Source organism: Pygocentrus nattereri, chromosome 26 (genome assembly GCF_015220715.1).
Source record: "Pygocentrus nattereri isolate fPygNat1 chromosome 26, fPygNat1.pri, whole genome shotgun sequence".
Classification (NCBI taxonomy): Eukaryota; Metazoa; Chordata; class Actinopteri; order Characiformes; family Serrasalmidae; genus Pygocentrus; species Pygocentrus nattereri.
The window spans coordinates 24,875,248-24,888,687 of NC_051236.1; the positions used below are offsets into that span (position 1 = coordinate 24,875,248).

The 13,440-nt window shown below is 40.6% G+C and overlaps 1 protein-coding gene across 2 annotated transcripts in view; it reads left to right on the plus strand.

Moving 5' to 3' along the window:
- The window catches only part of pde4ba (phosphodiesterase 4B, cAMP-specific a), a 235,325-nt gene that overhangs the window by 82,698 nt on the left and 139,187 nt on the right, over positions 1 to 13,440 (plus strand). The window contains exon 1 of one of the 2 annotated variants that reach the window (XM_017724150.2): positions 3,707 to 4,180. The exons of the other annotated variant lie outside the window; for it this stretch is intronic. Coding sequence (XP_017579639.1) covers positions 3,960 to 4,180 — 221 coding nt within the window. The 5' untranslated portion in view covers positions 3,707 to 3,959. Of the gene's footprint in view, positions 1 to 3,706; positions 4,181 to 13,440 lie in introns of those variants that run through there. 2 annotated transcript variants of the gene reach the window in all.

The following is a 13,440-nucleotide window of genomic DNA, read 5'->3' on the forward strand; positions in this document are numbered from 1 at the left end:
CAAAATAGTGTCCGTATGGGCTGAGTGAATCATCTCCTCACAACAAAGCAGGGACCCAAGCAGTCTTTTACTGTATCATCTTGTAAAGGTTTAAAGGAATCAGCATTGGAGCTATTAGGCTAACATTGCTAACAAATACAAGAAGTCAATTGACATTCAAACCTTGTCCTCAAGACATCTCTACCCATTAAGCCACATTCAGATCTTCATTAAGGTCTCACAGACTTGTCAGTGTGGTTTAGGATACAGTATGACTTGGCAAAAATTTGCAGTGAAGCTAAACAGCTGCTCAGCCATTTTAGACAATGTGTTGAGCTGAATTCCAGCTTCCCTTCTCACGTGTGCTAGTCACCCAGGCATATGGACGCTAAACCATGTTCATGATCCCTGTTGTTTCCATCTGTACACATGTATCTTCAGTTCACTGTGTCTTTGCAGAGGCATTTACAGCACACAACGAAGTTTGCACTAGGCCATACTGTGTCTAAAGTTCTGTTAAAACTCATCAACAAATCTTCACAACCTCAATGAAGACCTGACAGTAGTTTTAGAGGGTTGAAAGAAGTTTTGTGGCTGTATTTATGAAAGAGGATCTGGGTGACTATTGACTTGTAATATTAGCCTGATACCTCCACTAAATTAAAGTAGCAAAATGTGGACACTGACCATGGCCCAGATGATCAACTATGGAAAATTGTCTATATTAGATTTTTTTGCCAAACCATTTATTGAAAATTTGCATAAAAGTCACATTTAAATTAAACATGTTAAGTGCTTGAGATTTGCTTCTTTAGTTTTACTCTGAACAATAAATTCAGGCTAAATTGAATCTTACACAGCGCTACATTTAAAAAAAATGCATCTGATATCTAGTTTAAATATCTAATAATTCTCGATTAGATTATTCAGCTTATTTCTAGATGTTATTTACATGTTTTATTTAGTGAAAATGTCTCATCCCATTAGTAGTTAATTTAGCTTGTTTCTAGAAAGTGAGCAAGTAAAAAAGAAAATCTCAAAATGAGAAATATTAAATGTTTAGAAAGATAATAGATGCTAAGATGCATGACCAGTGGCACAGTTAACTCTCTGAAACCTGACATCTAAATGATCACACCACTGCCTCAAATTGTGTTGAGTTGCTGAATAATCTCAGATAGGATTAGTTGGATACTATATGATATACTGTTATCTGTAAAAATGGAAAGATTCAGACTTCAAAATAGCTGTTTCTACCATTTTGAATGAGGTTCCTGTTAGTGAGAACATGTGTCACGTGTGAGTAACCTTTCATACTGACCAGCATATCTGGGTGTGAAACCAGCAGTGTGTCATTCTCACTTCCACAGCACTGAGCATGCTATAACCTAAGCATGCTAAGGAGCCATCTGAAACTAAGTAATGAAGGAGCATGGATTAGAATGTCTTGAATTATACAATCATGATGGGCTTACAATAACTCAGGGGTTGCTCTGTATCAGAGATGTGGCTTATATTGATAATTGAAGTCTTGCATATGGTTATGTTCTAATTATATATACATATTATAGAATGGTGGCAGTAAGTGGAGCCATAATTTTGACAGTGTCTGGCTACATACATACATACATAAATAAATAAATAAATAAATAAATAAATAAATAAATAAATAAATGCAACAAAGTGCTTGGATTGCAGATGCAATGCACAGCATGACGTTCACATCCATTCCTTTTTCCTTTCATTGGTCGTCTTTTCCTTTTCTCCCCACCCCCCTCCCTCTGTCTCGCTGGTCTCCATGGTGAGGATTAGGCTGATGGTGCTGGTTGACTGGCAGGCTGATAGCTTGCTGAAGACCTAGTGGTGGGCTGGCTGTCTGCTGGGAGAACAACAGTTAATCCCACCGTTCCTCCAGCTGCAGAAACTTAGGAACCAGCAAGCAGCAGCACGTTTCCCTGTGCGTGCTCACAGTGCCATCGCTTCATTTACAGAGATGTTCTCACCTTGTGTGCCGTAGTGACCTTGTTAATTTATTTTGCCTCCATTGAAGACTCTTTAGCTCCTGTGCTCTCATAGATGGAGATTCATTCAGGGCTCTTCTTTAGGTCAAAGCTCCTCTATTTGGTTTCTCCTTCCTCTTTGTTAGCTGAGGTGAAATGAGTCATCTCAGACTGAATGGCAGTGTGGCATGCAGAGCCTTCAGTGTGGCATGCGGAGCCTGTTTTTTCCCCTTCATCAGTGCTTTGTTTATACTCTGTATTTGTCCTTGCCTAATTCATAATTACTAAATCAAACCAGCTCCTTCAAAATCAAGGCTCAAGTCAGCAGGCAGCTCCACCATGCCTGCTTGCTTGATGTATTTATGTTCCCCTCACAACTCTTTCCGGGGTTTAGATTGCTTTTGGATTTTTTTTCCCTTATTGCCATCTTGAGCCAGTGCTAAGCTGTGAAAAAGCCAGAAGCCATCATCAGAATTCAGCCGCCATCTCCACCCCGGCTGACCAATCGGCCGCTGGAGGGGCGGAGCTATTTGTCATTACTTTGTGTGCATTTTTGAGTATCTCTCCAGCTCTGCTGTGTATTCTGAATGAAGAGACTGCCTGGGGCTACAGAGTTAGGTGCATCACCTTTGGATCCTTTTTCCAGCATTTTTCTGTTTTTCTTTCCCCTTTTTCTGTTTTTGCAAAGAGTGACCAATGATGAGGGCACCCTTATGAGGGCATGAGCATGGGGGAGTTAGAGATGTGCTCTAGGCCCCCCTCTTACATTATTCATAGTGGAGGTTCCAGGAGCTGAATGGAGAGAGTGAGTGACTTGTGTGCACTTTTGAGAGAGAGAGAGAGAGAGAGAGAGAGAGAGAGAGAGGTAGGAATAAATATATATAGAGACAGTGACTAAAAGTGTGCATGAATCAAGTATAAGAGACATAGCAGAGCACAATAGGCATCAGCTGTGTGCATAGTGGAGACCCAGAGAGGAGTAAGAAACAAGTTGAGAGAGAGGTAAGGAGACAGATAGGGGAGAGAAAGACAGAGACAGATTGAAAGGGGAGAGACTGAGAGAGAAACAGTGAGTAAGACAGATAGAGAGGGCAGAGAGAAGAAAGAGAGACAGAAAGACAGGGAGAAGAGCAAACACCCTACACTATACCAATAAGTGTCCTTGGGCAAGACTCCTAACACCGCCTTGGCCTACCTGTGTAAAATGATCAAATTGTAAGTGGCTCTGGATAAGAGCGTCAGCCAAATGCCATAAATGTAAAGGTAAATGTAAGAGAGACAGAGCAAGAAACAGTGAGAGAGGGAAGGGAAAGAGTGAGAGTGAGAAGAGAGAGGAAAAAGGTGAGAGAGACAGACAGTGAAAGAGGGCAAAGAGAGAAGGCAGGGACAAAAAAGGAGAAAGAAAGAGGGGTTGAGAAAGACAGAGAGGGGAGAGATAGAAAGAGGAGAGAGAGAGACAGTGAAAGAGAAAGTGAGGGGAGAGTGAAAGAAGGCACAGAGAAAAAGACAGTGAAAGAGGACTGAAAGAGACAGAGAGCAAGGGAGAGAGAGGGAAAGACAGGGAAAGAAAAGAGAGGGAGAGAGCGCGAGTGAGAGAAAGAAGCACGAGTGTGTTTTTTTCTCTTTCTCACAGGAAGGAGGTGTGACTGTGCTCTGACGAAAGCTGCTCTTAGTGTGTCAGTGGAACTAAAGCGCGCAAGCAGAGGATTGCTCCAGTGCTCTAGAGAGAGAGAGAGAGAGAGAGAGAGAGAGAGAAATCCTCATGCTGTGAAAGGAGAGAGAGAGGAGGAGAAAGAAAGGGAACAGAATAGCAGTGGTTTCTGGAAATCAGCTTATTTGCTAGACTGAAAATCAGCCTGCGTGGCACGACCTCAGTCTTAGGAGGGAATCCTAGAGACTGTGAGTCAGAGAGACAGAGTGAGAGAGAGACAGAGAGAGCAGCAGATTCACCCTCAGCTCCGGCTAATCAGCCCTGGCAGCATGGCGTCCAGTGAGCTGACCGCTCCTCCGGAGCCGGACCCCTGCATCCGCACCTTTAAGGAGCACATGCATCTGGAGCTGGAGCCCCCCAGGCTGGGTGCAGGAGGCAAGCGCATCACCTCTCCGAAAATGTCCCCCCGCAGCTCCCCTCGACTTTTCCGCAAGCTCATGGTCAGCAAGGGTGGCCGACACAGACGCCGCTTCACAGTGGCACACACCTGGTAAGTGGAGAGAAAATGAAGAGGAGAGGAGAAAAGAAGTGAATAGAGGAAAAAAAGAACAGAAATGAGAAAAGATCAGGAGAGAATGTGTATGTGAAAAAAAAGGTGAGGAGAGTAAAAGAAAACAGGAGAAAAGAGGACTTGGGAGGAAAATAGGAGAGAAGAAAAACGAAGATGCAGTAAGAAGAGAAATGAGGAAAGGAGGGAGGTGAGAAGAGAAATGGAGGTGAAGAGAGGAGGGGGCACTATAGTTTGGCAATGACTTTTCCTGTAAGGTCATTAGAATAATGTCTATGACTCCTGAAGCAAATGTCTTTTTATGGGTTCTGTTGCCTAAACCTGCTGAGTGGATGACTCAGGAGAATGGGCCTTTCAGAACAGTGTGAAGCACATCACTTATCAGAGTGCTTGATGTTTAAAACAGTGTTCAGCAGCAACAGCAGGGGTCTTTGAAGAGCAACTGTCCACTTCACTGTGACTGTAATCCTACAGCCTTCATATTATACAGAAATAGATGCACATAGAAATGGAGGTCTTTGTGACTGCACAAAGTGAATTAGTTAAAAAAAAACCGTACTTTTCCAGAAAAGCCTGATTCCAATTTGAATGCTTGTTTTGAAAAAGCTTCCTAGTCGATCTACTTCTGCACTCGCCATTGTGTGTTTCTGTCGCAATCTGTGGGAAGCTGCTGAGGAGGTTTGTGGTTTTAGCCACATTGTAACTGCAGACTGCATGTGCCAGTTCGAGCGCTGTGTGTGTTTTTTACTTCGGCAGCTTTCGGCTCTTCTGGCTGATAGTACTGTTGGTAGCAGTGTCAGAAGAACAGCTACTGAGGCGTCCTTCAACCAAATACACCTTGCAGACATTCACTGGCTTCGGCTTGCATGGAAAGCATTCAGGAGGGTTTGACACAGCAGATCAGATGAGAATACTGATGTGGTGTGCTCCTGCCAGCTGATGTTAAGCCAGAGACGTGACGAAAAGCCTGTAATGCTGGTGTGAATGGAATATGAGCTTATCCTCCTACAATGAGTTTTGAAATATAACACATTTCACTCAAGGTCATTGTGTTCTTTGGAAAACGTAACAGTGTTCTTGGCACAAGCTAATTTTTCCTCCCCCTGCTTTCTAGTGCATCACCCCCCCTCCCCATTCTGCTTAATCACCCTTCAACGTCAGTACCTGCTCAGACAGAGCAGCTGGCAGCCTTGCCTTCTCACAATGGCTTCAGCCAGTTGTTTTGTTTATCATATCCTGCTTTTGTATTGTTTCTCATCAGTGACCTTAAAGGGGAATTCCACCAGTCTTTAAAAAATTTTGCGTAATTCCATTGTTAAGATGTAAATAAAGTCAGAACGACTTGATGTGAGATGACGTGAGTCTAAACTGTTCACAGTGATGGCGACAGGAACCAGACATCTGAAGAGTCGAATGCCTCTAAAATCTGCATCACAAAGAATAATTAAGTGAAAAAAGTTGTGAATATGATGTCTGATGCATGTGACATTGTATTACAGCAGTTCTGAGCCATTGTTTTGCCCTAAAAAATATTTTTCTGAACTCAGTTATGGTAGAGACGTACATGCGACGTCTTCTAATGCAAAATAGTCCCCAAAGAAAGCTTATTTTTTGGGACTTCCCACTATTTTGCCATTATCAACATTACATATGAAAAGAAAGAAGATGTATAGGTTCACTGATCATTTTGAGTAGGACATCAAATGGCTATATTTTTGTTGTAGACATTATGAGGTGGTTCCTATCACCACCACTAAAGAAATCAGTCAGTAATGTCTCTGCAATTAAGCATTTCACATAAAATGAATCTGAGTGACTCTGTTTAGAGTGTTTGTTTTACACAGAAATTTAAAAAACAATGGAATTCTGTTTATCTGTCATGTACAATGCCATGTATCATCCATATTAGGATAGCATTGGAAGATATTCTGGACAGAGGATGCTGTAATGTCCTTTCCAGTTCTGTCTAATGGTTTTAGTGCTCTCTTCCCCCTTGTCATCAGCCATAATCATGAGATCATGCTTGACAGTCTGTGGGCAGGATAAGATATGACACTGTGGACTATTTTGAGCGTTTGGTAAATAGACCGTATTTAGTGTCCCAGCTAGACTGACAGTGCTGATGTGCTTAACTGATTCAAGTGATGATGATAGTACTGAGCATCTCATCTAAAAACACTTAATGGTAAAATCCAGTTTGCATTAAAATTATGCTTAAAGAGTTTGCAATATGATGCATACTATTATGAATGTGTTCAATTGCAAGTGTGCACATGTCTGAGTGAGTGTTTGCATTCAGGCGAGGTAAAGGGAGTGGGCTTAGAGGAAAGAAAAAGAGCTCTCTCTCTCTTGCTCTCTCTCTCTCTCTCTCTCTCTCTCTCTCTCTCTCTCTTTCTTTCTTTGCAGCTGTTCTTTTGTCTGTTTTGCTCTCACTAGAAATGTCATCCAGGCAGCCATCTGGGGGACTGGGTGACAGTACGTCATAATGATAAGCATTCTACACTTTATTGTGTTTGTTTGGGCCACATAATATATCAGTCATTAACAATTATCACAATATTGTCCTCTGCAATACTGATACAGCAGAAAGCTGCCATTTGCATATAAGCCCGCTTATATGCAGAGGTTCCAGTAGAGCGTTCTTTGCTGTTAGTTTTTCAAAGAAATCCGCAGGGATATTTTTCCACATCTCCAGAGTTCAATCTTAGATGCAGGTTGCATTTTCTGCTTCTCACGATCCACGTAATCTCAAACACGTTCAGTGATGTTGAGGTCTGGTGGTCTCTGGTGGTCAGTTTATTGTTCTGAGAACACCAGCAGCTTCTTATTTTGTGTGTGTTTCCTTTTCACAGTAAAGGTTTCTTGACACCTACATATCCTTCCAGACAGTACTGACTTTTCTACACACAGTGAACACAAACATTTATGGGTTTTTTCAGATCTGAAGCAAGAGTGGAGCTCAAAGATAAAAGCTTTAAGCACCGTTTATCTGCTGGTGTTACAGTTTTGGTGGGCTACCAGGTCTTGTATGGTTCTTAGATGTGTAGAACATATAGCTCTCTCTCTCTCTCTCTCTCTCTCTCTCTGTGTGTGTGTGTGTGTGTGTGTGTGTGTGTGTGTATTTACATGTGTATATATATATATATATATTTCATTTCATTCCATTCAGCTCAATCAACTCAAGCTGTATCATGTTTGTAAGACATTCCTCTGGCATAGAGGTTTGCCTGCACTATTTTGACCAAAATCATTTACATGTGTTGGATCGTATGAATGCCTGGATTCATCACAACACCCACAGAAAAAAAAAAAAAACATCTGGAACATCTAAGGCTGGGCATAATGCTCATGGCATGCAAAAAACAGCTGCAATTAGTTAGAAGGCTTATTTGCATATTTGAGCCTATATATTACCAAAGCCAGCAGCACAATAAGAATGAATAAACAGTATATCATACTGCCCTGCTTAAATATCACTGGATACCATGACATCATGATATATTTGAAAAATACTGATTTTGACCTTTATCAATAGCCTTCAGCTCTAGTCTCAGGCTGTGTGGGGTTAATGCTGCAGTGCTCCAGTCAGCCAGTCCCTGTCAGAGCTCAGTTTTTCTCCCTGTGCTAAGTCAGCCAGGCAGGGCCTGTTAATGTTTAATGTATCAGGTACAATGCTAAGGTTCTGCACATTCGCACACAGAGTTAATGGCTTATGCTGGCAAACACACACAAGCACCTGACATTACTCATCAAGCCCATCATTAGAAGCAGAGAGAAAAGCAACATGGCCATCAGAGTGCCACGCTGATGGTTATCTACTGAAAAAGGGGGTCATAAAGGCTTACTGACAGGGCTAAGTCTGTATGTACGTATCAAAACATGAAAACCCTTTCTGCCTTCTGAAGATTCAGCCAAGGCTTTTTATAGCCTGAACTGTGCTGACATACATTGATAATGTTAATAATTTAAGGATACTGGAAGCTTTACTTTAAATGTGACTGCAGTAAAGTGGTAAAGCACTTTCCATATGTGGCACACAGGGTCACGGGTTCATGTACGACATAATGTACGACAACAAATTGCACTAATGAAATATCAGAGATCAGTCCATAACATTCATATCCCTATAGTGCAGTTTTCAAATTCAAATGCTGTGCAAAATGTAAATAAAAATAGAAGCAACGATATGCAAATCTTGTAAACCATATTTTTAAAGGAAAATACTATAAAGACAACATTTCAGATGTTGAAACTGAGAAATTGTATTGTTTTATGAAAATTATATGCTCATTTTGAATTTGATACCCACAACACATTCCAAAAAAGTTGGGAGGAGGGCATGTTTACAACTGCGTTTCATCACCTCTTCTTTTATCAACACTCTGTAAGCGTTTTGGGGACTAAGGAGACTCTCCTTTGTTGTATCTTTCATTTCATAATGTGCCAAATGTTTTCAGTGGGTGACAGGTTTGGACTGCAGGCAGGTCATTTTAGCATCTGGACTCCTTTGATACAGAGCCATGCTGTTGTATTACATGCAGAATGTGGTTTGACATTGTATTGCTGAAATAATCAAGACCTTCCCTGAAAAAAGGCATCATCTGAAAGGCAGCCAAACCGTGTATATATCGTCAAGCATTGATGTTGCCTTCACAGATGTGCAAGACACCCATGCCATGTACACTAATGCACCCCTATACCATCATGAATACTTGCTTTTGAACTGTGCACTGATAACAAGCTGAGAGATCTGTAGCCCAGAGGACACAGTGTCCACGATTTCTAAAAAATTCAATTTGGACAGTTTTCCACTTCCCCTTAGTCCATTTTAAATGAACTCAGGCCCAGAGAAGGTGGCAGCATTTCTGGATCTTGTTTGTATGTGGTTTCTTCTTTGTGTTTTAGAGCTTTAACTTGCTTTTGTGGATGCAGTTTCTGAGCCCATGCTGTGATTTCCACTAGAGAATCATGCCTGGTTTTAATGCAGTGCCACCCGAGGGTCCAAAGATCATGTTTACTTTTTTTTTTTGGCTTGTACCTTGCTTGAGATTTTTTGGATTCTATGAATCTTTCAGTGATATTATGTGCTATAGATGATGAAAAGCAAAAGTTTCTTACTGTTTTACATTCATTAAAGTTATTATTGAATTATTGCACTATATGCCCGCACAGTCTTTCACAGAGTGGTGAACCCCTCCTCATTTTTACTTCTGAAAGACTTTCTGGGATGTTTTTATACCCAGTCATGCTACTGAACTGTTACCAATTAACCAGGTGTATTTTAGCATTACCCAACTTTATCAGCTTTTTGTTGCCCTTGTCCCAACTTTTTTGGAATGTATTGTTGGCATCAAATTCAAAACATACACATATGTTTAAAAAAAAATACAGTTTCTCAGTTTCATCGTTTGATATGTTAGCTTTATACTATTTTCAATGAAATATAGGGTTTCATTGATTTGCGTATATTTCCTTTTTTTTTTTATTTACACTTTGCACTGGTCCCCAACATTTTTGGAAATGAGGTTGTACTTTAACTTTGCTATACTATTCGTATTACATGTTACATATTTTATCACAGCTATATTTCATCAGGACAAATCTTTGAATGTGCAAAATGGTAACTTTAGAGCAGAAATAAAAAATGTTCATACCTTATAATGCAAGTTAAAGTTACAAGAATTCAAGAAAATCAAGAAAACAAAACAAACAAATTCTCACAGTTTGATAGGTTGCTGGGGTTTTTGAAATTTGTTGAAATGAAAAGGAGAATGGGAAATGGAGATATAAGGTTTTATCCATACATCAATGAATTACATTTGAGTTACACATTATATTGACATATTTTCACCACAAAAAAAAACTGTTGATTATTTCGAAAAATTAAACGTCATTCATATTGAGCTCTTTGATTGAAACTCTTCCTTCATGGATAAAGGCTGAACTATCTAAAAGTGAAGTGGCCATCTTATGTCAGGCTGAGCAAACTGAGAAAACCAAGCCTAAACCGAAACAAAGAAAATACAGTGAATATTTATCACTAGACTTCAACTGCATGAGAATTGAAAACCGCTCGATACTCTTTGCTTTTCAGGTGAAGCCTTAAAACCCATAAACTTACATGATCTTTTGGAGACTAAACATAGTGAATGTGTATCTAAATTAAGCCAGAACTCTGTTAACATTGTTTTCTTCATGCAGCTCTTGGTAGCTGCCAAGCACTTTGAACTTCCAGCAGAGAACCCCTGTTGTAGACAGTAACTGCCATTTCTAAGGGTGAAAGATGTAAATGTTGCGTAACATACATGCAGTTTCGTAAGCTTTCCTGCTATGTTTTGTACTACAAATGGTGTGTGCTTGTATGAGCTATATTTCTGATCTTGACCCAGTGTGTGGTGATTCTGTTAGGTATGGGTCACCACCAAGGCTTCTCCAGCATTAGGTAACACTCTGAGAATGGAACATGGGGGAGGGCTTCTTCAGGGAGTGAGCTGGTGCATGAACATGGAGACAGCAAGATAAAAAAAGATGAGTAGTGAAGTGGAAGACCTCTAGCGACAGAGTGCCCTCTCCTGGCCCTACCTACCTGTGCCCCCCACCATGTTTAGCATTTTTGTGAGTTGAAAAGTTGAGGCTTGGGGAGATTAGTCAATAAGTGCTGATTATTAATGACATACTGTGTGATGTTTGCACCTGTATGTCAAAAGTTTGTGGACATCTTGATTTCTGTTGAAAACGTTGTAAAACCTTCTGTGCCACACAAAGAGGTTCAAGAGATGTGGTAATGCAGCTCTTTATTCTAGAGCATGTTGTGACATCAGCCTGCAGTGGACCAGTCTGTATTCTAACAGTGCCCCATCATCTGCACTCTCTGTCTGCAGACCTTTCTCGGTCATCATGCAGCACCCCAGTCGGCAAACCCTGATCTGAACAGGTCTTTAAGACACACCATTATATATGTTGCAGTGTTAGATGGCACAGCTGTGTCCATGACCTTTGGTGACAGGGGACCTTAAAAAAAAGGAACTATGCCTTGAAAGGTTTGGAAATTTAGAAAGAACATAAAGCAAACAAAACTGTTCTTAAAAGGACGCTTTAAAGGCCTTAAAAGTCAAAGGCCAGTCAAACAGCTGAAAGGGTTGCAGAACCAGAATTTCATTTTGGAGGAGCTGGTTAAAGTTCGTTGGGAAAGCTAGCAATCATTAAGGCCCTTGACCACCGACTAGCCAACTTCATTATAGCTAAATAACACACATTATCATAATCTGAGGGGAATTATTTTTTATATTAAACATGATGGCTTACCTCACATTTAACTGACATTAGTAACATTAGTAATTGTAGCAACTGGCAACACACCACAATGAGTAAAGGCTAATAAACCACAGTTCTACTTTTCACAGTACTAGATGTAGGTGTGTAGGGCAAATGGACTGAACACAGTTTGGATGGTATGGTTGGAAAGTGGTTTTCTCATTATTTTCTAATAGTACTGAGTACTTTTTGCTCTACCATGGTTAAGTACTACTACTTGCTTGCTAGTAGACTACAGAAACTAGCACAGCTCAGCTGACTTTCAGGGAGAAACAGCAGAGCAGACGCATGCTGTGTTAACATGTTGGTGTTGGGAAAGAAGCAACTTTTACGTGACCGACAGTGGCATGCAGCTGTATAAATGTTACTATGGTGATAGTAACCACTGCTGCCTTTGCACATCACATACTTACATTTTGATTTTTTTTAAATTGACATTTAAAAACTTCTTTTTTAAACCCTGTAGCTATGCCCCTGGTGCTTTGTGGTGTGGTCTTCTAGCTCAGGGCATGATGTTCCATATAGTGTGGCCCGTATAGACAAGACTAATATGTAACAATACCCATTCTGCCTCTTTGCCCTCATTCAGTATAAAAATAATAAAAAGAGAAAGTACAAGAAGCCACCCACGTTCCTCACGCTAATCTGCGTTCTTCTTCAGCTAATGAGATCTGCTTTTATTCTGCCCTTCCTCAGGGCATGATATTTGGAGCTGTTCCTTCTCTCTGTGGGAGACATTATGCCACATTAACATACACAAATATGAGAGGAGGCCTAAAAAAAGTTTGATGGGCTCTATTAAAAGTTCCTCAAACAACTCTGGTTCCGCTCCTGTGATATTGGTGTTGAGTGTTAATGGACTGCATTCACAAAGCGTCTTAGAGTGCTGTTTGAGTGTTGGCTTTCAGCGTCGGTCACTGTGGTCAGTTTTGCCAGGAAGGGATTTGGTGCTATAAGGCCTGGTGCTTCATTCTGGCCAGGCAGTGTTTGTGGTAAAGGTACTTGAGGATATGTTGCCGGCGCTGGGCGAGTGTGTATGTATGTGTGTGTGTTGTGATACGTGGATGTGTTCGTGTGAGCTGGAATGCAGTGTCAGTTTTCATCGTGTATCCTCCTCCTCCTCCTCCTCAGCCTGCGTACTCAGAGTTCTGCTGAAATACTCATCGAGCCACTGGACTGGAACACATGATATGCAAGACACACACTCACACAGAGCTGTTTACATGCAGGCTTTGCTTCTGATAAGACAGAACTGAGTCGCCTGTCAGTGGATCACAGCTCAGCGTCCATCACATATATCAAAACTGGCCCCAGAAGATAGCCTCGAGTTTGTGGCTAGAGTCTGTGACTGCAGAGCTGTCTCTGTTGATTGTATTAGTAATACAGTAATCTCACATTTGATAGATTTTTTAGTGATTGAACAAATGCAGTCTCAAGTATGAATGAATCAAAAATATTTTATTGGAAACTGGTTAACTAGGAATTATTAAAAAGACTTTTAAAAATGAGGGTTGAGGGTGATATATAAAAATAATTATCACAGAATTTGCTAGGTAAAAGATTATTCCCTCAACAAATACATGCACTCTATTCTATTTTAATGTATGTTCTTTTATAAATTTTGTAATATATTTCTGTGTGTTTTATTAAAAATCTGGTATAAACCTCATCCAACATTTTTGTCCTTTTTTATAGATGCTACTGCAAACGTGTGTTCATGAGCTTCTTCTGGTGTAGATTCTGGTGTTGATGTCCTCGTGCTAAACAGTACGAGGTCTGTACCCTCATTATGAAACATCGTTACATATGTACGTACATGCGTGTGTGTTTTGTTACTTCCTAACCCTGACGGTAGACTTTTTTCTTTCTTTCTCTTTCTTTCTTTTTTCTGTGCAGAGCAGGTTGTAGTGCTGATGATACAAGACAGC